The sequence below is a fragment of the Caretta caretta genome, chromosome 3 (assembly GCF_965140235.1).
Source record: "Caretta caretta isolate rCarCar2 chromosome 3, rCarCar1.hap1, whole genome shotgun sequence".
Classification (NCBI taxonomy): domain Eukaryota; kingdom Metazoa; phylum Chordata; order Testudines; family Cheloniidae; genus Caretta; species Caretta caretta.
Window position 1 is genome coordinate 162,453,503 of NC_134208.1, and position 24,472 is coordinate 162,477,974.

The window sequence follows — 24,472 nt, forward strand, 5'->3', positions numbered from 1 at the left end:
TTTTCTTTTCCGCCCAGGACCGATGGGATCCAAGTGTATTTTGCAGGTCTAAACTCTGTCCTTGAATTTACTATTCCAGGCCAGGTTGCAACTGCTGAAATGGCTCCACATCGGTGAAGTCCCTTTTGAGTTCCCACAGCTGACGCTCTGTTTTAACAGAAGTGAATTGAGCAGGGCCTCCAGCGACGCCTCCTCCTTCGTATGGGCTTCTGGGGAGGTGGCTCTTCTGCTTGTTTTTTTTCCAAAGCCAAACTCCCACCCTCTGAAGAGTTAAAGGGGGAAGAACAAAAGAAAAGAAAATGCAACTTTCCTCTTCGGTTTCTTTGATCAATACGGGCTTTAGCCCATTTCCCAGAGCAAGACGGAACACAACAAAGGCCCATCTGGAGGGTTTATGTTCTAAATTATTATTACAGGGAAAACTCATTTCTGATATTCTTGAAGTCTGATAACTTGGGTGGGGGATCAAGTATGGTATTAATGCTGAAGGAAAACAAAGCAACGCATCCACGGATTTATCATCACCATTAATACACGGGCTTAGGGGTTTTTATTGTCCCCTGTACATAGCTATGATTGTGTATAGGTGCGGAGGGAGAGCACTTGCTTCTCTCGAAACAGCATCTCAGATTGCCAAAGTTTTCACGGCAGCCAATAAGCAAAAGAAGATCTGGTACAAAGGAAAATCAATAATGCCATCAAAAGGAGAAACCCTCTGCTCCGAGTGATTTGGCCACTTTCTTTGACCTCTGAATAGTTGCCTTACAGGGCTGGTGACACATTACCCAGGACATGGTACTGCCGTGATTTGTAGAGGTTTTTTTGGTCCACTACACACACAGCAGGAAGTTCTCCATCACCTCCTGAGTTAGAGACCCCGGCGTGTAAATACCACTGCAGCAGGCTGCCGGGAGCAGCAGAAAGCTGAGTGGCTAGGGACGGCGCTAGGAGTTTTTCCCCAAGCGAAACGAGACCAGTGCGCGCTGGAACTGGTGCCATCTGTAAGGCAGGAAATCCCCCTTTCGGTTTCCGATACAAACCGGTCTATACAATTGTGACCAGAGGGTTCATGTAAGGCGGGGTCCGATGAATGGCCTGGAAAGAAATATGCATTGGCGGGATGTGGTGCCTTGAAGCCCCGTTTTGAGAGGCAAACAAGGAGCTCAGGCTTGAACACGGCAACACTGGCATGTGATTTCAGGAACTCGGTTTCATTAACCCTAAGCCCCACCCCGCAAAACTCGGTTACAGCGCCGGAGTGCGACGCCGAAGTTTGTACGGGGGTTAAGCCCGAGCACGGTTCTCGCTCCCAGCACCACACCCCTTTAGGGGAAGGAAGGAGAACCAGACTGCAAGGGCTAAGCGCGGCCCGGCTCACGCGTGACTTGGGTCATTTCTAAGAGCGGAGTGGGAAGGAAAACAAAAGAACAGAAATCAAAGAAGAGAAGGAGGGGGAGCGCCACTGAAAGGACACCCTGGACTGATGTAGCTTCAGCGGTGACGCTGTCATGGGCTTTCCCCAAGACACTATTCCGGCTTTTTCTGGACATGGGAAAAGACTGATCCAACCAAGGAAGGGACGGAGCAAAGGGCACCGGCAAGTCATTCAGCGTAGCTCTCCCAGAGAGAGCGTGAAACAGCCCTACCCGCAAACCCCATCCACGCCCACACCATCCCCCTGGCTGCTGCGTCCTCGACCGCAAGGCCTTTCTTGGCAGCCATTGCGGCCCGCAGTACCTGTGCCGACGGGCCTCAGCCACGGGTTCCTCCAGCTTCCCAAACCCCCGCTCCATTCCTGGGCAGCGGTGGGTCTAATCGCTTTCCAGCGTTTATAAAAATAGCGCATTGTCTCTTGCCCCAAAGGCCGCGGGAACTAAGCGCTCTGCGCAACTTTACACCCAAGGCTGCTGTTGTGGCAGGTGAAAAAGCAACGGAACCCTCTGTGCCTTGGTGTGATGTGACTGGCGGCGGGCACCCGCTCTCCGTGTTTAAATTTAGGGGAAATACATCATGTCGATACAAATATTATGATGTGTTTCCAATGGAAAACTGGCAGATCCGGTTTCAGAGGCGAGGGAATTTTCTATGATCTGCAATGGAAACTGACTCTGTCGTAACTCAGAAAAATGGCATTCCTTAGATAGATAATGTTCCTGCAATCGAGAATGGAGCACTGCGGAAACTTCCCTCGCTAGTAAGGTTCTTGCAAAATTACCCAGATGAAAACGATTTAAATCGACCAGCAGTAGCTCTTTATCCTTTACAACAACCAGGCCATACAATTCCCATTTCCCTCCACATATTTCATGGCGATTTCAAAATGCTCAGGCGACTTGGGGGTTGTTATATTGAGATTTTTCCAACCCCGGCTTCATGGCCCCCGGGGGACAGTCCTGGAACCAGATCGAGCTCTGAAACCTTTCCCTCCCCATGGGCCACCACGTTGTTGTTGTTTTTTAAGGCGAATTCCCCCAGGAAGTCAAGCGGCGCGACTTAGCCAGCGATGCGGAGGCCCACCCAGTGCACGCATGAACACCGCTTCTCAGCATTTAAACCCCGCTCTTTAAAGGAGTGTCACCTGCTCCATCCGTTGATTTGCCTGGACGGGGGCTTTGCCCTAGCGGGAGGCTTTACAATCCATTTTGTTTGTTTCAATAAAAAGTGAGCTGGCAACGTAGGGAGACCAGGGGGAGGGATAGCTCAGTGGTTTGAGCATTGGCCTGCTAAACCCAGGGTTCTGAATTCAATCCTTGAGGGAGCCATTTAGGGATCTGGGGCAAAAATTGAGGATTGGTCCTGCTTTGAGCAGGGGTTTGGACTAGATGACCTCCTGCGGTCCCTTCCAACCCTGATCCTCTATGATTCTATGAGCGAAAGCCTGGGCCAGCTAGGGGGAAATGGGCAAGGATGGGAAAGCGGCAATCACAGGCATAGGGAGCCAGAGGGCACCTAATTAGCGCGCGCTCACATTGGCAAGGGCCAGTCTGAGGTTCTTTGCACCGGCAGCCATTGGCCTCCAAGCTATCACGCTGTCTCGGAGATCATTCGCTGCACGCCCCGGTGTGTTTGTGCCCGTAGCATCGCTCAGTGCTTCGGGGTGCAATTCCCATCAACGAATGGCACCAGCGGGAAAAGTCTCCCTCCACAGTTCCTGCAGTATAATTTGGCAACTTTCCTAAAACACCAATTAGCCCAGGCTAAACCTATTAAGGCAGCGGCGGGTCTCTGGTTTCAGCCAGGTGGTGTAGATCAGAGCGCTTGGAGCTGCAACAGGAATCCTTTCCCTCCAGCCAGGACCTCACAGCAAACTTTTACATCCATAATACGCTTAATGGAGCTCATTAGGCTGGGAGTCCCGGGCTTTAGGGGCAAGGAAACTTCCTATCCTCTGTGTGTGTGTGTCCCACTGCACCGCAGTGCTCAGGATTGTTTAGAGAGAAGAGCACTTTCCATGTTTGTTGATAGCCAGGCTGGGGAGAGGGGGTGGACCCATCACTCAAACGGGGGAGAGGTCCTGTCAATCCAGGATGGCTTCCAGTGACGCTTTGTTTGGAAGACCTTAGGCATGATTGTCCCGGGAGTTGCTCGAGGCGAGTTTGAGCGCATGTGCTCTCGGGTATCCCCCTTCTCTCGCAACCCCAAAGAGCAGGAGGAGCTGCTATTTAGCGATATCAGCTGGGAAGTTCTCTAACTCTCCACGGTACTTGGGCTATCTAATTGGTTTTCACTTTAATTACACCAGCAGATTCATTTACCGGCCAGTGATTCCTTAAGACAAATGAGATCATAACAAACCCCCTAGGCTATTTAAAGCAATTAGTGAGTGACGCATGGACTGATAATCACTCTCCTTTAACCAAATAGTGTGTTTGTGATTGTATTGATCTAAATGGCCATTGCCTGGTGAATTTACCTTCGCCTAACCACCAGGCATTCGTCTCTTCCAAAGGTTGCTACAGACTGTCTTCCCAACCTGGTGTTCAACAAGAATGTGTTTCAAATGGTCTCTGGGTGCCTTTATTCCTATGAATCTGCTCCTTTCTTCCCCCCAAAGCTTTGGATGCCTTATTTTTAAAGGTAAATATTTAGCAGGTTTCACAGTCCAGGGATCTGCTGTTGCAATCTTATAAAAAAGCATCAAAATGTGATCCCCGAGGACGGGAGATGGAAGAAAATATTTCATTCTAACAACAAAAAACAGGGGAAAAAAAAGTCAAAGTAAGGCTAGACTTGCCGAGGTGAACAAGGACATTTTGCTATTGGAGGTGAAGTATGAAAAGAGACTTCAGACTTCTTTTCTAGGAGTCTCTCCAGGTCCACAGTCGAGAATACACATAGCAAACGTTGTGCCTGAATTATGGCTGAGGGTTTGCTTTATTTGAGTTCAGTGGTGTTTATTTAAGAAAGTGAATAAAGGTTTTGTGTAAACAGCCATTATTTCTGATGAGCGCGCCACAGCAATAAGGGGCGGGGGTGTTTTTTGTTTTCGGATTATTTTTTAAGCAAAGTTTGTGGCAAAAGTTGACATTTCGGAGATTGCAATTTGTCTTATGGACGCCAGCCAGTCCCGAAGCATAAACTATAAGGAAGATTGTGTGGGCGGGCGTGTGAAATAGGGATTCCGAACCAAGTCAAGTTTGAAAACAATTCTGTAAACTTAAGCCTCATCTCAAAATACGTATTTGCTCAGAAACGTTGGCTTATTCCACCGAACGAACTAGGGATGTGAACTCCACGTTTATTCAGGTTTCTATGCACTTTCTCATTTTTCCTAATTTTTAACATGGACAGCTTTTTGATAAACGCAGAGGGAAGAAATAGAATTTGGTCAAGAGCTTGTGTGTGTGTTATTTATGCTAATATACGTAGATTTTGTTGCAATTTCTCTTGCAGTAACGTCTGTTTCATAACACGAATATCTTCTAATCTCCATTATTTCAATATATTTCTGGTATAAAATGCGCCTGTTTGGAAAATGTGTATTACGTCAGAGGCTGGCTTGTATTTCAGCGTTTTTTTGGCTATTGGGAGATTACTTGTGCGTAATTGTCCAGGAGGACTAGAATCCTATGGAAAACCTCCATGTAATGTGGTTAAATATCAGACTGTCAAAAACATATCCCTATTAGTAAACTACTCGTGAAAAGTAGCCCTACTAGGTGCCTGGGTAGAGAGAGAGAGACACCCAAATTGGGTTTTGTTGTTGTTTATTCTTAAAGTTGCCATGATCAAATGAACTAGTACGAAAAGGCCCCACCGTTTATTATTAATTTCATTCCCCTCAACCCCCCCCCCCCCCATGAAAACTGAAGAGGAGGAAAGGAAATATCTTTTTTCTCTCTCTCTCTCTCTTCGGTGTAATTGATAAAGTCCCCGTGGCTGTTTCTCATGAAATGCTCCATCTAACTGTGACAGAGCGTCTCACACACCCAAGTCTATACAATCAATGGAAAATTACAAGATACTGTACGATCTATTCCTAATGGTAAAGAGAGAAAAGGAGCCTCGATGAAGTGCTGATGGCGTTTAAACGCGCAGTTGTGCCATTGAGAAGAACCAGAGGCGTAGTTTTGAAGAGGACAGCCATTTCTAAAGGGAAATATACATTACCTTTTCTCTCTCTAAACTGGGGGCTAGCAGGTCGACTATTTGCTTCAAAAAATTCAAATAGACTATACAAAAGATCTGCTTGAATAAAATCTTGTCGTGCTGGTACAATGTATTCAACGTGCTTGGAACTGACAGCAAAAAGATTACAAAACCACATTCACTAACTCCTTCAGGGAGAAAAACTAGATCACGTAGCAGAAACTATTTGAGGGACTATGGTCTCTGGTGTTAAAGATATTCGAGGAATTGGCAACTGGGAGAGCTTGATTTTTCATTTTCAATTAAAAATAAATCAATCAAAATTCTTTACTGTCAGACGAATCATCCTTAAAATATTTTATATAAGCATGTACTTCTTATTAGGTTAAATAGTATATACTGGCAGGTCTGGGTAGAATCACAACAGTATCCTGACTAATAGAACAATATTTTATGTTTATCTACTAGACTGGAGAAGAGAGAAAAACAGTTAAATATCTTTCCATAAAGCTCTCTACCTTTTTACATTTTAAGGAAACCGGGTTTCCTCCCCACCACCACCACCCGTCAGGTAGCATTTAATGAAGAATCCATTATGGGGGGATTTTTTTTTTTCTGATGAGGAAATCCACTCCGCGATTTTAAAGCAAAACAAAGCACTGAATAAATAAACGAAATGCACAAACTAAGCCTAGCGAGGGGAGCTAAGACTGCAACCTGACTTCTTCCCCTTGCTAAATATTTCCCCAGCAGTAGGCATACAGCTGGCCTCTGAAACTTTATCCCCAAGGTGTACAGGAAGTGTACCAATGTTAAACATTTGGGGGAATTAATTTCCAATGTTTTCATGGCACCTTTCGTATGGGTGCATCAGGAATTCTACACAGAAGTGTTCCTTCTCGATCTGATCACCTTTCTCAATCAGCCTGTTTGTTCCTCTTTTAAGATAACTATTTTTAAAAACGTTCTGGCCACACGGTAAGCTACGGCTCTGTGAAAATTCTCTTTTTCTCTCTCAACCTATCCATCTACGAAGCGAGCTCCTGCTCGCTACCACGTATAAACGGATTCTGACTTCTGTATTCTGTTGTTTCAAAAGTCACCCACGCCACCTTTAAGGTGTAATATGTAAAGTCACATTTATAAAAGAATCGGATTTTAAACTTTCAAGCAAGAGGAGAGGATAATATTTATATACGCACTTTCAAAAATCACGTAGCCTTTCATTTCTTCTCTCTAATTTATTTGGTAACGATCGTCCAAATATTTGATAAAATTCACCTTGATGTTTTAACAACCTTGTTCAAGCTTGATTGCTTTTTAAAGAATAAACAAAAACAAAGCGGTGGTAATCTGTGAGCGGCTTGATGTAGGTTTGCTGAGAATAAAAACAGAGATTGTTTTAACATTTTGCTGGCTAGCTGTTTATCATTTATAGTTATAAACTCGTTACTTTCAAATTAACTCCGATCTAACATATGCTGCAGGCGCTATATAAATAGCTCGCATGCTATTTCCCGATATTTGAAGCATAGTTTTGCTGACAAATAAATATATTTATGTAGGTGGGTTTCAGACAGACGCGCAGAACATCGTAGGAGGGATTTTTCTCCTAAATATGCTGTATGTAGTAAAAAGTCAGGCCGGGAAGACCTCACAAAACATTTATTCGCTACAGATTTTCTTTAGGCCTGGCAAATATGAAATTGCAAGCTGTACAAAAAATGGTTTGACCCAAAAAGAAAAACATGACCTGAGCTTACTTGGACTTGCATGGGAATAAAATAGTTCGTTAGGTTCCGTATATAGCAAAGGTACAGAAGTATCCATGTTGCTTTAAAAGCTTTTTTCCACCTACCTACCTAATTATTTTAGCAAGGGTAGAACAGATGGGGCCTGGTTACTGCAGGAACAGGCAAGACTCCCATTGACTTCAGTGGGGAGTATGTTCGGCCCGAGCATTTCCCAGCTATAGTTAGTTCCTTGCTGTAGGGTGATCATGCAAACCGGCTGTACGCATTCGATTTCTCCTGGGCCCTGACTAAAAATCCTTTGAAGAGAATGGCGAAACGTCAGGAGGAATAAAGGAAACAGGTTGGAAGATCTGAGATTTGGGACTGTTTCGGAGATGGAGATTCTCGTTCCCTCCTTCCCGCTAAGGAATAAGTTCCTCGTTTGCTAGAATTCGTTTTCCACCCTTGACACTCTGTGAACGCCACCTGGCCTGTGACAGTCGCTGTGCCTAGAAGGGATGAGAACGCTGCTATCACTTTATTATCTGGATGGGTTTATTTCTTGCTATTTTTGTGTGAAATTATTGAAAGCCCTTCCCGATCTGTTCTATTTCTTCAGTTCGTTTTTCTCTGCTGAGGCAAAACAACGAAAATCTCTCGCTGTTTGCTTAAGATTTTCGCCCTGAGAAGGGACAAAGTGTTTGACCCCCCCTGAGCTCCATCTGAGTGCCATCTCCAGATCACCAGCGGGCACTGATCGCTTTTCAGCTCTCCATCTTAGGCACCTTGCGGTTGGATTCCGCCTCCCGCGCTGGTTGGAAGGCCAACGACTTCAGTCGCCTACTTCCTGGGGGTGAGATCAGAACTAGGCCCCATCCTCCAGTATCTGCTACAGCCGGGCAGTCTGACCATAGAAGTCACGGCTAAGCTTGGACTGTGCGTGGGGCCCGAGTGCTATCTCAGTGGGAAATGAGTATGGTCCCTCCCTAGTCCTGATTGCTGCTTGACTCGCCATTTGGGTGAGGGGAAGCGGATGTCAGGGTACCTCGCTGAACAGCCAGCCTTAGTGTTCCCTCGCAGTGATGAGGCTTTGGGAAGGGGGAGATTTTTGGGCCCCATTCCCCCTTTCAAAGAGAGAGATGGTGCGGTAGACGAACCGAAAGGGGCTAACTGGAGCCAGCTGATCTCAGCCTGGCCCCTGCCTGGAAATGGACAGAGAAGCGCGGTCCATGCACCTCATGTAATAGAAAGGAGAAGCCCATAACAGCCCCCAGCCCGACGCCATTCAGTGCTTTCCACTCAGACTAAGGGAGAGAATGTAGCACGCACCCATTCCAGACATTCCCCCCCCAACACACACACACACACCCCATCCACATCCAGGCTCGTCCCAGTGCACAGGCCAGAGACTCTTGCTGATAAGAAACCCAGAAAGGAAACAGCCTTTTGCCATATTAAGGGGTGCACGATCCAGTTTCCAGTGGAGTGTTGACCGCTGACTTTAATGAGATCAGCGTAAAATACGCCTAATCCCAGCGGTTTTTATGTCACACCCTTCTGGCCCTTCATATCTGTAAAAGAGCTACCCCTTAAACAAAACTCCCATGGACTTCAACCGGGACAGCGAGGGGTTCATCCAGGCTCTGAACAGCGTCACAGTAGCCTCGGTTGGCTATTCAGACCCATCTGTGAATTGGATACAAAGTATCAATAAAATGCATGCATTTTACAGTTTAGAAACAAAACAAGCCCCAAGCAAGCCACATCCCGTTCCTGGGTGCTTTGTAGCATTAACCTTTCCATATATCCTCACACACACGATTGGAAGGAAATGCAATTTGGTTGCTGGTCTAAGATCTGATTAAACTATGCATAATATATGCCATGTAATATAGCTTCATCTAGGCAGGGCTTGTGGTTCAATCAGACCTTAGATTTAAAAAAAATATATTTTTTAAAAAAAATCTACAATCCTAATTAGTAAAATTCTCATCTACACTGCTGGAAAATTAATCCGAACCTTTTAATCGGATTCAGCTACTTAAATAGTGAAGGTATTTGGTGTCTTTAGTATTATGAAATGATGAGTGGACCGTGGCGTCATTCAAACTCTCCCTCTAGCCAGTTGAACCAACCCAGCCAGCCCTGGTCCTGTAACAAACTAGACAGGGTTACAAACCATAGCAAACATTTTATTTACAGTATTTTTTTGTTCTCAGTGCAGTATTTCTTGGCCGGATTATACAAAGCAACACATGGCAATGGAGGAGGAGTGCGTTGGTAACATATTCACATTGTAAATTGTTTGATGGCGAGGTTGAAAGGTGGCAGTGGGGGGAGGACGGGGACGGGGGGAGATGGTGCAGAGCAGGCTCGGAGTCCCTCGCTTGGCTTAGACCGGAAACGCTCCTCCTGCGGAGCTGGTCAGGGCCGCGAGCCGAACCACCCGGGAAGTTTACAGCTTTCTAAGCGAGGGCTGCTCTGCCTTGGGTTGTCTAGCTCGCCCTGGTATGTACAACACAAGGGGTGGGCGCTTCAGGGTCGTCTCACCCCACAACCGGGCAGCTCCCCACCCTCCGTACCCCGTTGATCTCGGGGTTCTTCTGCAGGGGAGGGCCCGGGGGCTGCCCAGCCTGGGGCTTCTCCGGCAGCTCGGAGTCAGTGACATAAATTAGCAATGGTCCTGTACAGCGAGTCTCTGGGCTCCGCAAAGCCGGGGGCTCCTCCTGCTCCCTCTCTATAGGCCGCCCAGCTGCGCCGGCGGCGGCTCGGGGCTCTCGGAGCCGGCCGGCGGGGGCGGTGCTGCAGGCAGGTCCGGGCCGCCGGAGGACTTGATGACGCTGGTTTGGTGCAGGGCCGGCTCGGCGCCCTCAGTCCGTTCCGTGTCACTGGGGGTCATGTCCAGAGACTCCGGGTCGCTGCTCTCGCTCTCCGCTTCCGAGCGGCTGGGGCTCTGCTCCCGCTCCCCCTCGGCCGCGGGCAGCGAGCCGGGCTTCTCGGCAGGTTCCTTCTCCTTCTCCTTCTGGGCCTGGGCTTCCTTGGAGTGTCTCCATTTCATGCGCCTGTTCTGGAACCAGACCTTCACCTAAGGGTCACCAAGACACAACAGAGACCCACCCGAGATCAGTGGGCGGGCTGAGACACCCCAACCTCCGCTCCCCCCCCCCCCAAGTCCCCGGTCCGCTGTCCTGCAGGGACATTCTCCCGGTGCTCCCCGGGCACCCTCAAGCAGGAGTTTGCTGGGGTCATTTTAAAAAAGGGCATTCGCTGTTTCTTTTTTCATACTTCTGCATTTCGTCACCAATTTGTTCTGAGCGCTCCAGTTGTGGCACTGACCAGCAGTGGCATGGACAGATGTATCTAATTTTACTTCGCGTTATTCTAAAGGCCCCCCCCCACAAAATAGTTTCTCTTTAAATACAATGCTATACCTACATCGACACTATACCTACTCTATCTGTAACATGCATGCAGTGTGTACAGACGATACTGTCCCCCGGACGGTGGTGTCAATTCACAGATCTAGCCTCATATTTAAAATGTGTTGAGAAAGGAAATCAAGACAGCCCGATGTCCAGGGAAGATACTATTTTCGATGTGGATTTATAAATTGGGAAAGAGTCTGGTGTGAGCCCTGCTACCTTCATAAATTGCATTTACAAAATGCTCAGAGTAACTATGCTGAGCTGGGATAAAATGAGGCAGCCAAAATGCCCTCATTCTCCTCCGACCGAAAAATATTCTAGCTTTGTATGATTTTTTTGTTGTTTGTTTGTGGTGTTTAAATATAAGCGGGTTTCTTCTTCTTCTCCTTCTTCTTCTTCTTCTTCGTCCAGGAAACCAAAGCTTGCTCAACAGACCGCAAGGTTATACAGATCTATGTACTGTGGGCCATCAGTAGTGGAATCATTACTTAGTGGCGTTTAATGATTCCGTTTAAAAGGGCGTTTTCACTTCCTCAGAACTAAGGATTTCATAATGCAGAAAGAGAGAATTTAAAAAAAAAAGTGTGCTCTCTCGTTTATCTCCTTCGAGAAAAACCGCCTCCTACAGTGAATTGCACTTCAATAAAGTTCATAATTACCATCTCCCACGGCCTATTTGCTTTCTTGCTCCTACTTTTCTGCATTTGCCAAAACAAACGCACAGGGCATGTTGACATAAATCTCTGAGCTATAAGGATTTTTCTCTGCTAGAAGATGCATACTTGAATACAAACACATGAATTTGCAGATTCACTGCAAAAACAGATTTATTAGCTGGACATATTCATCAGCATTCCATATGCTACATGCCCAGATTTTAAAATGACCCCATAACGCAGGGAAAGGAGAGGCGGGGGACACACAAACTAATCTACATTTGCCCGATCGGATTTAAGAGATGCGAGGAGAGGAAAACATAAAACCCAAAGAGGCTCTTACTTGGGCATCAGTCAGTCCCAGCATCGCTGCAAGTTGTTTTCTGTCCGGTTTCGTGACATATTTCTGAATTTCAAATCTTTTCTCTAAACCTTTCCTTTGTAGATTGGAAAACACAGCTCTGGACCAGGAACGTTTTCTTTTGTACGTTTGAGGCAGTGTGTCTTTAGTTAAAACTGCATAAGGACCTGTTGGTTTGAAAAGAGGGAGAGAGAGACAAACCGTGTTATTTGTATTTATGTATGAAGAGAAGTTTTAAATGAGTTTCAAATAATAGATGGACCGATGCCTGCAGGGAAGGCCCTATCGAGATCAACTAAATGCCACCTACATATTACAGCTTCACATTTTCTCATTGATTTATTACATCTTTTTTTAAAGTCAGGTATGTTTCTTTCCCCCCGGCTGTTACTTTCACTAACTAGCGTTATCATTTGTGATCAGTTTGTTAGGCGTATTGTCCTCCCCACATGCAGCCCACCTCCAAGATTTTCATTGTAGATGAGATGTCAAAATGTGATCCGCACTAAAAAAAAAGAAACTTCGGGTTCCAAGCATCCGCCAAATCTCTTTTGGGTCGAGCTCCTATGGCTCTATATAGATGCACTGAGGGCTACAATCAGCTGTGGAGATTGTTTAGGCCCTGCTGATAACAGATTTGTGCCAGGGATGGATTTAAGAGGGAGGGTTTGTACCTGGAAAAGTGTCTTGAAACTGGTGCTGAACTGAATTCCTTGAGTTTGTGTTTAAGGGACCCAGAATAGTAGAGGCCTCGTTAATGGGATCTAGAGACGCGAAGAACTGGCCGGCTGAAGGCTGCAAGGTGGGGAGATGAACCCCAGTTTGGCGGCTTGTAGTTAATAAGGAGGTCAGATCTGTGAGCACAGGAACAAGGAGAGCTCTGTTATATTGCAATATAAATCCACACACCTTGAAGCTTCTAGTGAATTGATCTGATTCATCTAAAGTGTATGTGTGGGAGTTTGGACTGGGGGGGGAGGCGGTGCAGTTGCTTTTCTACAGTCAGATACAATGAAGAGCGTGGGCAGTGGGGAAATCACACTTTCGAAGTGACATGATAGGAACGTACAAGCCAGGGAACTTTAGGCAATGGTTTCCCTATGGAGGTGCAGTATTTTCCCCTCGCACCAGAGTTCCTTTAATAGATTTACTCGTTGTCAGCGTGTTTACACACCGCATGAGGAGCCTGATTGCAGGAAAAGCCTTCCACAATGTGATCTACCATCTGCGTACAATCTTTCGGGAGCTGAGAGCGATTGTTTTTAAAGCAGTGTAATCTCAACGACAGGCTTTTACAGTACACGGGACGGTAGATTAGTGTTAAAGGAAACTGCAGAAACATAAACACACTACATTGATAGTAGTGATTTTTTTAAAAGGTTAAGACTGGCTACAAACGGGACAGCGAGAAAAGCTCAGATCTCTACCTCTCAGCGTGTTGCTTTCCTTGACTTTGGGGTCAAACTCCGCGGACAAAATGCGATCAATCCCAAATTTCAGATCTTTGCTGGAAGGAGCCGGCGCCGGGCCGTTGTGCGTTTGGTTCCCGTGCAGCCGGCCCGGAGTGGGGGTGCCGCCGCCGCCGGCGGCTCCCGGCGATCGGTGCTGGTGGTGGTGGTGAGGGTACGCGGCGGAGAGCGGGGAGAGCCTAGCGGGGAAGCCGGCGGGGGTGTCCGGGGCCACCACCGGGGTGGGTCTGAGCGGCGAGCCGGCGGGGTGGAACGGAGCGTGGGGATGGACCGCTCCCAAGTGAGCGGCCAGGCCGGCGGCGGCGGAGGCTCCGGGCAGGCTCTCGGCCGCCGCCGCCGCCGCCGCCGCCTCCCCCGCCCCGGCGTGCAGGATGTCGGCGATGCAGAAGGAAGGCTTCTTCACCACGGCGTGATCCAGGGGGAAGCAGCCGCCCGCGCCCGGCCCGGACGCGGAGCAATACGCCGCGGACCACAGGCTGAAGTTGGAGGCGTAGAAAGGGGCCAGGCCGGCCGTGTACATCCTGGGGCCGGGGCGCGGGGCAGGACGAGGCTCCGCCGTCGGCTCTTTCCCCGCGGCCGGAGGGACCGTGCGGGCGGCTGCCCCCGCACTGGGGAGCGGCGGGGTCGCAGCCCGGGAGCTCAGCGCAAAGGTGCGGGCCGCCTTCCGTGCATCCGTAGCGAGCGGGAGAGTGGGGCCGCTCCTCTCCCTGCAGCGCGCCCGGCCACTCGGAGGGGGGGGGACCCACCCCAAACAAACCCCCGCTCCCCGAAGCCAGCCCGCCTCCTCCCGCAATGGGCAGGGGCGCCGCTGTCAGCCGCTCGGCCGCCTCCGGCCGCTCATTGGGCAGCCGGCAGCCACTCAGGGCCGGGGGGTGGGGGCAGGCGGCGGCTGGCCACGCCGCGCCGCGCTTGCGGCGAGCCCCGGGGGAGCGAGCGCTGCACTTGCAGCTCGCCCTGCCCCTCGGCCCGGCGCCGGGCCAGGGCTGAACTGAACTTTCCGCTCTGTGTACCTACCTCCCCTTCCCCGACCCCCCGCCCTAGCCCTCCTGAACGGGGCACTGGCCACGCCGCGGTACAGACTGCCCGATCTCCCCTCTCCCTCCTCGGGGCTTCTTGGCAGGGCTGGGGGTGAATATTAATCTATCTACAAGCCTTATGTATGCCCCTTCCACCCCTGCGGGATCCTGAATGGGCGAGAAGAGGCAGCTACAGTGCCCAGCTGTCTGCTCCCGAAGCTTCTCAAAGAAGGGAGTTGGAAATTCTGCTGTGTCCCCTCCCCCCTCCTTAAAACAGGGTAAGGAGCCGAAAACGCTTGTGTGTATAGAGCTGGCCTCTTCTCCCTCACATCCTCCCTAAATTCTGCTCTATTATTCTTCACACAGGACTGTCAAGCTGTAACAGATTGACTTAGAGATATGCCTTAGTTACCAGTTATGATTGCAAAATGTTTCTCATTCAAACACACGGTCAAATCCTCCACAACGAGAGCGAAAACCTGCCTTAAAATAGTTTCAAATTAAAGACGTGTCCTTCCAAACAAGTGAGACTTGGCCGGTCTGTAACAGAGTGTAGATTTAATCTTAAGTGCAGTGTAGGTACTTACGTGAACACTGCTCTGTTGGCTCTGGGCTTCGTATAACTAATAGCGACAGGTCTCGGAGACAATGGTACTAGCTTCATTTTTACTGCATACTTTGGTCGAGAATGTGCTTACACTTTTCTGTTTGCTTTGTAAATTCACCGTAAAGACTCGGTGAGTATTTTGTAAGTACAGCAAACCAAATAAAACAAATATTTAGGAGAAGAAAAATAAATAACTACATTTTCTTCAGGGCTTTACTAACGAGGTTTCAACGCAACTGATGTGTTGTTTAATATCCAAATCTCCACCTGGGGGAAGAGATTTTATTTTTTACAGTATCTTCACAGACAAGGAATTTTTAACAGTTCTTACGCATTTCATTTTCAGCAGCCAGGTTGGTTGGTTGGTTGTTCGTTTTAAAAAATTCAAATCGTTTGCAAAATTCCAGAGTTTTCGGTGAAAAGCAAGAAATTCAAACATTTTCTCTTTCTTTCTTCACGTCTGAAAATCCAATGTAGTAGTGAAAAAAATGAAATCACCTGTAACCTTAGATTGTTGTATTTCTCAGCCAAGTGCCAACATAAATAGCTTGTGTGAATTCCTGTACGCATACACACCTCGTTATAGAAGACATCTCAGCGTTTATTTTAATGAGGCTAAGCAGAGTAATAGAAACATGGTGAATTGTAAAGATATATCCGGAAACTAAGAATATTTGGGGAACGGAAAATTAGATTTCAACATTTCCTATTTTTTAAAATGTAAAGATTTGCCTGGTAGAGGCAAAATCCCATCCATGTCTCCTTGTCAGATGTCCTTAAAGCAAGTCTGTTAATTTCAGCCAGACGAAAAAATGTTGTCAGTCTATTTTAGAAAAGGATAAGGTGTGTTTCTCCAGTAGGCTCGCAGCCATGCACATGACAGTGTCTCGTAAAAAGTTCTCCGTTCATCTCACGGCTGCTCGACCTACTTTAGAGCAAGCAGCAGAGAACAGGGGTTTTCTTTTCTGGACACAATTACTTTTTGCCACTTGGTAATGTTTCCCTTTGATTCTGGTCTACAGATAGGGCACTTTATCAAGAAGCATAGTAATAAAATGACAATGTTCATTTCTAAATGAACTAATCCGGGAGGGAGGGGAGAATCCTGGGAAACCTGTTCATTGAAAGATCTGTTCAAAGCGAAATATCCCAAGGCAACTTTACGACAGAGCTGCCGTTCTAGTATTTATCAAACACACACATTTAGCAAACGTTTACTATGAAAGTCCTAGGATTCGAATGGCAAAGGTTGTGTTTTATTACTGTGACCCGCGATCAAGTGCCGAATATGTACGATCAGAACCACGGTTGGGCTTTAAGAGTGGCAAAAAGTAAGTGTCTAGGAAGGAGAAACCCTTTCTCTCCCCATGCGAACTAGGGGGTGCAGCACTGAGGTGAACAGAGAATAACACTTCTAAGAGGTCTCTTCATACCTGGGCATTGTTTGGAAGTGTAACAAGAGGTACAGTTGTTTTTTCTTTTCTAAAATGCATTGGTCTGGCTGGCAGCCGCACTCCATGATAATGGGTCGATGCTTCTCTCTAAAACTAACTCAGGCATGAGGTTAAGAGTCTGCAGTTTCTTTCACTTGACTTGGGGCCCGATCCCTCGCCTCCTCCATTGGTCTGGTTTCAGCCACTCATCTCAGCTTCCTCCCACCACTCCCTAATTTTGTTTCCCGTCTCCCCTCCCTGGACGTCTGGAAGGCAGCAAGTATATTTAGAAACCTGGAATACCAAGAGAAGAGTGATCAGCCCCCAACTCAACCTGCTTTGTCTGTATTTTCCGTAGGGAGAGGAGGGGCCGGTGCGTGGGCTTTATCCTTTAAGGACAGAAATAACACGAAGGAACAGCGAAACACTTGACCCTGGGCTGGGCCTTGTGCTGCACGGGTTGGGACGAGTGAGGCTTGCTTGGGGAAAGCAGGTGCAAAAATCCCCCTAGGACTCCATTCCAGAGGCAACAACCCGGCTGCCTCCTCCAAGGGGATAATCCTCTAGTCCAGTAACTAGGAGATCACCGGCCCAGCGGCCAAATTCCCGCCACCCACTAGAGACAAGAAGGCCCCTTTCCAGAATCAATAATCTCCCCCTTCTAGGAGTCGCACCCCCAGCCAGTAGCAATGACGGGGAGAGCCAACTCTCCTGTGTGAGGGCAAGGAGCTACAGAGAAGAGGATACCCCTCCCTTTTCCCCGGGACCAGGATGCCTCGGTGCGAGGAGGCTCCTAACCCGAAGTATCGGCTCCCTTCTCTCATGGGGAGGGACTACGGCCGCCCCCTTTTGCTCTGGATCAACAAGACGCGTGGTCCTGGGGCAACCCTCCTCCCCTGGCTATGTTGAAGGAGAGCTCCTACCCAAGAATAACAGGCTCCCTACTCATAAAGCAGAACCTCCCCCTCCTAGGGAACCCGTCCCTGCTCAGGGGTAAGGAGACACGCACACACCCATGTCCTGGGGGGGGGGGGTGCACAACCCCTCCTTCTCTTGCATACGAGCAAGAAGGCTGCAGGAAGCTCAGGACTCACTGAAGTTCAGGTCATCTCCTGTTTTTGATAGGCTCCAACTCGGACTAAATGAGCGGATATGCCTGCGAGATTTGCACCAAAAATAGAAGCGGCGTTAGTATTTTCGGATACAGCAGAAATCCTTATTTCTTCCGGCGAAAAACTTTATAATGAGCGCGAGCACTTCCCTTTTCAATATTTGTGCAACTTTATCTCGACCAGCAAGTTGCTCTGGTGACGCAAATCCGCCCTTGTGTATTACAGCTACAGAACTAAATGCAAGGAAATCAATTCCCTTCTAGCAATGAAAACATAAATATACAGCGGCGACTTTCCCCTTTAATCTTGCTTTCCGAGGACACAAATGAACTAAGAAGGGACCTGCTCAGCCAGGATGCTGAGAACTTCCTTGAGGAACGAAGTCGTGAAGGACGTTTTTGAGGGTGACGGGCTGGGAAAAAGAAGTAATTAAAAATTAAATAATCCAAACTGCTCACGCCTCCCTTCCCCCTCCCCTAACAGCAAACGAGATAATTAACATAATGGCAACGGTGAGTCTATAAAATATGCACATAGTCTTCAATCCCTTTACATTAGACAAAAACAGATTAGATTGAGCAAAATTGCATTCGATTAAGGAGTAAGAGAGATGCAGATCTGTAGAAGTTTCTTGGAGTTAGAAGTCCATCTACCCAGTGAATGCGTGGGTCTAGCTACATAGCTATACCTACATATCTGCGTACCCATATGGATTATCCATCGATTTATGTGTGCTTCTTTCTACCCTCTCCAGTCAATGTGTACTATACGTTTACATTTCTTTATCTCCACATGCACGTATTTATTTCATGTTATATGCATACCTGTGTGTCTAAAACTCTCTGATTCACACCCAAACACACACACACAGCTCCAAACCCCGCTGTGGGCACCGTATAAGAATCTAGATAGATGGATCTTTCTGGCCAGTATCTCTGTCTCTCAGGACTGGTATTCTAGTGTCCCCAAGAGGAAGGAAGAAGAGCATAAAGAAAGCAGGAAATATTATTACACCCAGGTAGTTTTGAAGAGAAGGAGAAACCGAATCATGAAGGGAAAGATTAGTGGCTGAGTGTGCAGTTATATGCCACGTGCTTCACTTTCCCAGAGCTGCCGCACACAAGTCACTCGTTCGGTTTTCTGCAAGGGTCAGACAGACAGCGCAGGTCTGGGATGAGTTGGTTTGGCAGTTGTGTCACCGCTATCAAAATAAAACTCGAAAACGCCAGGGCTTGTACCAAAGACCTGTTGGGGCGACTTTATTTTGGTCTCAAGAGCAGCAGCACCGTTATTAATATCTCTTCCAGCCCTGTGCCTTCATTTCATCCCATCCCCCCCCCCCAGTTGCATTTTAGCAGTTCGATCACGGCCCATTGCCCCAGATTCCCCCCCCCCCCTTTTAAGGTCACATTATTCCAACTCCACTCTCCCGCCCAGTCCTTGGAACAAAATGCATGGAAAAGCCTTAGTCACTCAGACACAACAATCTAGGGAAAAGGATGCAAGAGTGGCCCAGCTTACCAGAAACGTGCCAATGAAGTCAGGTGCAGCTGAGCGCTGTAGGAAACGTGACAAACTCATCGCGCCCTCTTATCCCACTACACCAAGCACTAATCCAGCTTGCTCGCAACGCCCATTCACTCCCATTGACTGCTGGGCGTTATACCAAGCAGTGTCTTCCATCAGCACTAAGTAAGCCATCCTGGCATTTCTAGCACTATCTTCTGTGTGGGCCTTTGATGCCAGTCACAAGAATAATCAGGAGCCAATACTGGTGATGGAGTAGTTTTTGGACGTGCAGTAATATATCCGCGTTGTGCTTTGAAAGCAGCTTCCTTTGTTACTGTTGTTTAGTAATAATGCATTTTACTAATACAAATACATAGCTCTAGTTGTTTGTCCGGGCAAGGGGGGGTCTCTTATCCCGTGCTTGTACAGCACTTGACGCAGTGGGGCCCTGATCTAATTGGGGCTTCCAGTCTACCCTCATATAAATAATAAACAAGGATTCGTGCTGATTCGTCCTGTTTGTTAAGCGGAATTTTTGCACCACCGACTGAACTTCTGTTTGTTGGTTTGTTTGAGTGGCGCTTACAACATTGCTCTGAAGTGGTTTGATTACCCAGTCGTGAGTCAGAACAGCCTTGCATGCAATAATCATCCCAGCTTTCAGCTGGCTGAAGAAAACGAGAGTAAATTGCTTGAGTCAGATCTCGTTTAAGGGGCGAGTTGGGCTTTTTCACCCCTTGGTCTCGAGGAGCTTGTTTCCCAATTGCTGGCGGTCTGGATTTTAGGTGGTTTTATGCTTCTGCAGTTGTTTGAATGTTACATCCCGCTCCCAGGGATACCCGTTTATAACAAAGCCGGCACCACTCCGAAAGAAACGGAGTCAGTAATAGACCAGCCGCAGTTCGACAGTCAGTAACCACCAGTAGGATCAGTAGCATTAGTGTTAGTGGGAACAACACTCCGAAATACGCCTCATTGTGAATGCGCGGCTGGCATAAGGCGGTCGCTGCAACATGACAGCAGGGGGCCGCCGGTTCACCCCTGCTTAGCGGAACCCGGCCCCCCGAGCCAGTCATTGGAAAATCTGTTCTCTGGCGACACCTGCTGGCTAGATGTTAAAACTAATCCAGCTGCCGTTCTGAAAGACCACAACTAAGCCTGCGAGGTACTCCTTTTCTCTCGCTGAAACAGAGGGTTTCTATAATTGGCTTTGACAAATACCTGTTTCCTGCACAACAACAGCACGAAAAGAGCAGTTTCTTAAGGTCTAAGCAGTCTGGACAGAGGAAGATCCTCTGGTTCTCTGCATCATAATTCAATTCAAGTTTATTAGATGTTAATAGGATAATTCGCCAAGCTGAGTTGCAGTCAGGTGACCAGATGATGATGAGATGGACATATAGTAAAGAAAAGCAAGAGATCTTTGATATTCCAGTGATTTGCTATAAACCTCTTCCCTCGAGTCTAATTGCTACTTTAGAAGCAAGGACTTGGTGTTTTCCAGCAGTGTAGGCAATAGAGACTGATTACTTCTGAAAGTGAGCAGCCAAAGCTGGCACTTAGAAGTGTTTGCAAAGGCAGTTTGCAGCAGGGGATAAAGATCATTTGAGGTCTGACTTTCCTCTCTTCCTCTAATGTAAATCGAGCATAACTCCATGGAAGTACAAGGAGCTATGCTAGGTCCATTGTATTTAACTCCAAACAGAGTAGGCAAACCCTACTCTGAGGATCTGCCACTGAAAGGAGGCCACAAGAATAATAGTTGGTGAAGAGGTAGTTGGGTTGTTTCTGGAAATAAAATATTTCTACTAGCTAATCACCTGTATGCCATGTTCACCACGCAGGACAGAAAAGATGCTGTTAGCAGTATTTTTTCCAGAACCACAAATAAACGGGGTGGCTACACTGGAAATCCCTTGAGCTTTCCTCTTCACTGTTTGATGTAATATTTCATTATTTATTTATTTTTTAATTTGCTGGACACCAAGGGAATGTTCTGTGCTGTTCAAAACATAGAGGAAGACGGGGTAACGAATCTAAACAGCGATGCAATATCACTGAGACCCAGACAGAGTCTGAGTCTGCTTATACCAGGATAAATCCATTTACTTCAATTTACATTAATGTGAGAGAAGTTTCAGGACCACAATGTACCAAGTGACCTGTGAAGAGGGAATTATCACAGAGAGGTGTTGATATGACAGAGCACATTGATACAAAGGGAGATAGACATGATACACCCCACCATTCTTGGTATAGTGGATTAAAGGTGACAGGCTTCACAGAAGTGCCTAAATAGTGCTAGTCTGCATAATCTTGGAATAACTAGAGTAGCCACACGTACTTGGGGCCAGATGTGGAGCTATCCCAGTTTACACCAGCTGAAAATTAATGCTGTTGCATAAAATGAAGGCGATTCTTACACAGTGTCGTTTGTCTGAGGATCTCAAGATGCTTTACAAACATGTAATAATTGAGGTAGGTAAGTGTTTTACCAATTTTGCAAGGGTTAAAGGGAGTCATAGAGGGGGGTAAAGTCAATGGATCTGCCCCAGACTTTTCAAGTGAAAGTCACACAGTGAGCTAGTGATACAGACAAGAATAGAACCCAGAAATCTTGACTCCCATTCTCTTATCCCCCAACTCCTATTCTTTTATTCCACACTGGGCCTGATTTACTGCTGAGTTACTCCAGTCTTATGCCAGTGTAACCCCACTGATTTAAATAGAGTTGGACTGGAGTAATGCAATAGTGTGTCAGGTCCACTGCCTCTCCAGCAACAACATGTTAAATTCACTGTGTAGAATAACCACTGAACGCCGAGGGGAAAATACTAATAACTGCGTAATAAAACTTTCAGTAAGAAGCAATTTCCTTCTTTCCAAAAGTGGTAGAAAAATGTGGGGAGGTTGGAAATCAAGCTATCAAAACTCTGCCATATGTACAGCAAAATCAACCCATAAGGAAGTCAGGGTTCTAGAAGAAAATTACTCTGTAAAATTCATCTGGATTTTTAAAACGTTGATGGTTTTTCTTCCAACCCACCTTTCATGTACAGGAATACATTCATACATGGTATATATCCTAGCCTAAATTAATTTTAAAATCAGTTCCTTCTTTCTCATTAACTTATTTTAAATCCCAATTGAATATGCCATCAGGCCTTTTATGTCACACTTTAACCCTATTTACCATGTGAGAGGCTTCCCAGTGAATACAAAATTGAACTGCCAGTCAGAGAAGATTTATGATCCAATAAATAAGTACGCCAGATTATGTAGCATATAAACCAGTGGTTCTCAGCCAGGGGTATGCGTACCCCTTGAGGGTATGCAGAGGTCTTCCAGGGGGTATATCAACTCATCTAGATATTTGCCTAGTTTTACAACAGGCTACATAAAAAGCACTAGCGAAGTCAGTACGAATTAAAATTTCATACAGACAATGACTTATTTATAATGCTGTATATAATATACACTAAAATGTAAGTCCAATATATATATCCCAATTGATTTATTTTATAATTATATGGTACAAATGAGAAAGTAAGCCACTTTTCAGTAAAGGTGTGCTGTGACACTTTGGTATTTTGATGTCTGATTTTGTAAGCAAGTAGTTTTTAAGTGAGGTGAAACTTGGGGTCTTCAAGACAAATCAGACTCCTGAAAGGGGTACAGTAGACTGGAAAGTTTGAGAACCACTGATATAAACAATACCCTCTGAGGTTGATTCCCTCACTGCAGCTGTATCTACAATAGATAAAGCCCAATGCAGCCATTTACCACCTACTTCTCAGCTCCATGGTCAGCTAACCCCTTCCTCTTGCCAAACTCCAGTGGGTCTTTTAGCACCTGAGTTCCCTCACTGCTAAATAACCAAATGGGTAATAAGAGAGGCTCCTTCTCAATAAGCTCTTTGATTTGAGCAGCACAGTGGATTTTTCTGCCTTTAAATAGCTAACAGCTTGTCTGAAGTTCTCTCAACCTCTCCTCATTACAGTGCTCAATTTGCAGTGCAGCTACAGTGAATTCCACGGAGCCCACGCTCTGGAAGCGGGAACATAAGAATTGCTATACCATTCACCCGGGATCCTGCCTGTGGAAATATCCATTACTCAGCACTTTAAACAAATGGGGAAAAAACAATACGCATAAACAATGTGGAGTCCTTGTGGCACCTTATAGACGAACAAATTTATTTGGGCATAAGCTTTCGTGGGCTAAAACCCACTTCATCAGATGCATGGAGTGGAAAATGTACTGTATTTTCCACTCCATGTATCTGATGAAGTGGGTTTTAGCCCACAAAAGCTTATGCCCAAATAAATTTGTTCGTCTATAACAGGGGTCGGCAACCTATGGCACGCATGCCAAAGGCGGTGTGCAAGCTTATTTTCAGTGGCACTCTGCTGCCGGTCTGTGGTTCCGTCCGTCGGCTCCTGCCAGCTGGAGTCCCGGCCGCCGGCCCCGCTCAGCCCGCTGCCTGCCTGAATGGATGGAACTCCAGGCTGGCAGTGGGTTGAGCGGGGCTGGTGGCCAGGACCGTGGCTGGCAGGGGCCAGTGGACGGATCCCCAGACCGGCAGCGGGCTGAGCGGCTCAGCCTGCTGCCGGACTGGGGTTCCATCTGCCGGTGTCGCTCAGCCCACTGCCGGCCTGGATGAACAGAACCCCAGGCCATTAAAATGTATTAGTGGCACACGAAACCTTAAATTACAGTGACTAAATGAAGACTTGGCACACCACTTCTGAAAGGTTGCTGACCCCTGGTTTATAAGGTGCCACAAGTACTCCTTGTTGGTTTTGCTGATACAGACTAACACAGCTACCACTCTGAAACCTATATAATATGCATAGCCACTTGTACTATGCAGCAGAAGAGGGAAATAATTTCCTACTGATCCTCCAAAATATCGTCTTATACCCTGATGCATAAGATTTGATTACTCTTATCTTGGCCAGAAAACTACAAAGATCATACAATTATCTTGCCCTTATTTCCCATACAAAAACTCCCCTTAGTGCCTGGCCAGCAGTCCTGCAGCAGTGAATTCCACAGGTTCATTATTTTCGGTGTGAAGTAGTACTGTGTTTCCTTTTTGGCTATGTCTACACTGGTGCACATACTCAGGTACTTACCAGTGTTTGTGCTTGTGCATGTACCTCATACCCATGCTGAGTGTTTATATATGCCATGCTGGACACAGGTACAAGCTGTATACACACATATGCCCATATCCACACTCCTGCTTTTTGCTGTGCATGTTTGGTGTTAGCATTTCAGGGGTGACATCCCAGGGTTCTGTGCATCACAGAAGACACTCTAGGAACTGCCTTGCAGTGTGTTGTTGATACTGTCCACTGCCTTTACACAGTTGTCGATGGCAGTTCCCACTCATCCCTTTCTCCTGCCCAACCTGGTGGAAGACAGGGAGCAAACAGACATTCATGGAGCTCTGTGAGAAGCTGACCCAACCCTAATGCGGCAGAACACTCGGTTCCGTAGACACATACTGGTGCAGAAGCAGGTGGCTTTTGCCCTCTGGCAGTTGGCAGTGCTGGA

At 47.0% G+C, this 24,472-nt stretch overlaps 1 protein-coding gene across 2 annotated transcripts; it reads right to left on the reverse strand.

The window, feature by feature from the left end:
- Positions 1-9,493: 9,493 nt before the first annotated feature.
- On the reverse strand, positions 9,494-14,019 carry HLX (H2.0 like homeobox). 2 transcript variants are annotated; one of them, XM_048843239.2, is made up of 4 exons: positions 13,192-14,019; positions 12,439-12,618; positions 11,747-11,931; positions 9,494-10,407 (listed from the first exon to the last, which is right to left on the reverse strand). In XM_048843239.2, the coding sequence occupies exons 1-4, from the start codon at positions 13,751-13,753 to the stop codon at positions 10,060-10,062; spliced, it is 1,275 nt and encodes a 424-aa protein (XP_048699196.2). In that variant the 5' UTR covers positions 13,754-14,019; the 3' UTR covers positions 9,494-10,059. The 2 variants fall into 2 exon arrangements, with proteins under 2 accessions (XP_048699196.2, XP_048699197.2); XM_048843240.2 differs by lacking the exon at positions 12,439-12,618.
- Between the last annotated feature and the right edge of the window lie 10,453 nt (positions 14,020-24,472).

Coding starts and splice junctions, on each gene's coding strand:
- HLX (XM_048843239.2), bottom strand. CDS start 13,753: ATGTACACGGCCGGCCTGGCCCCTTTCTACGCCTCCAACTTCAGCCTG. Junction 12,619..13,191: donor GGAAAGCAACACGCTGAGAG/GTAGAGATCTGA, acceptor CTGTGCTCACAG/ATCTGACCTCCTTATTAACT. Junction 10,408..11,746: donor TGGGACTGACTGATGCCCAA/GTAAGAGCCTCT, acceptor GGTGACCCTTAG/GTGAAGGTCTGGTTCCAGAA.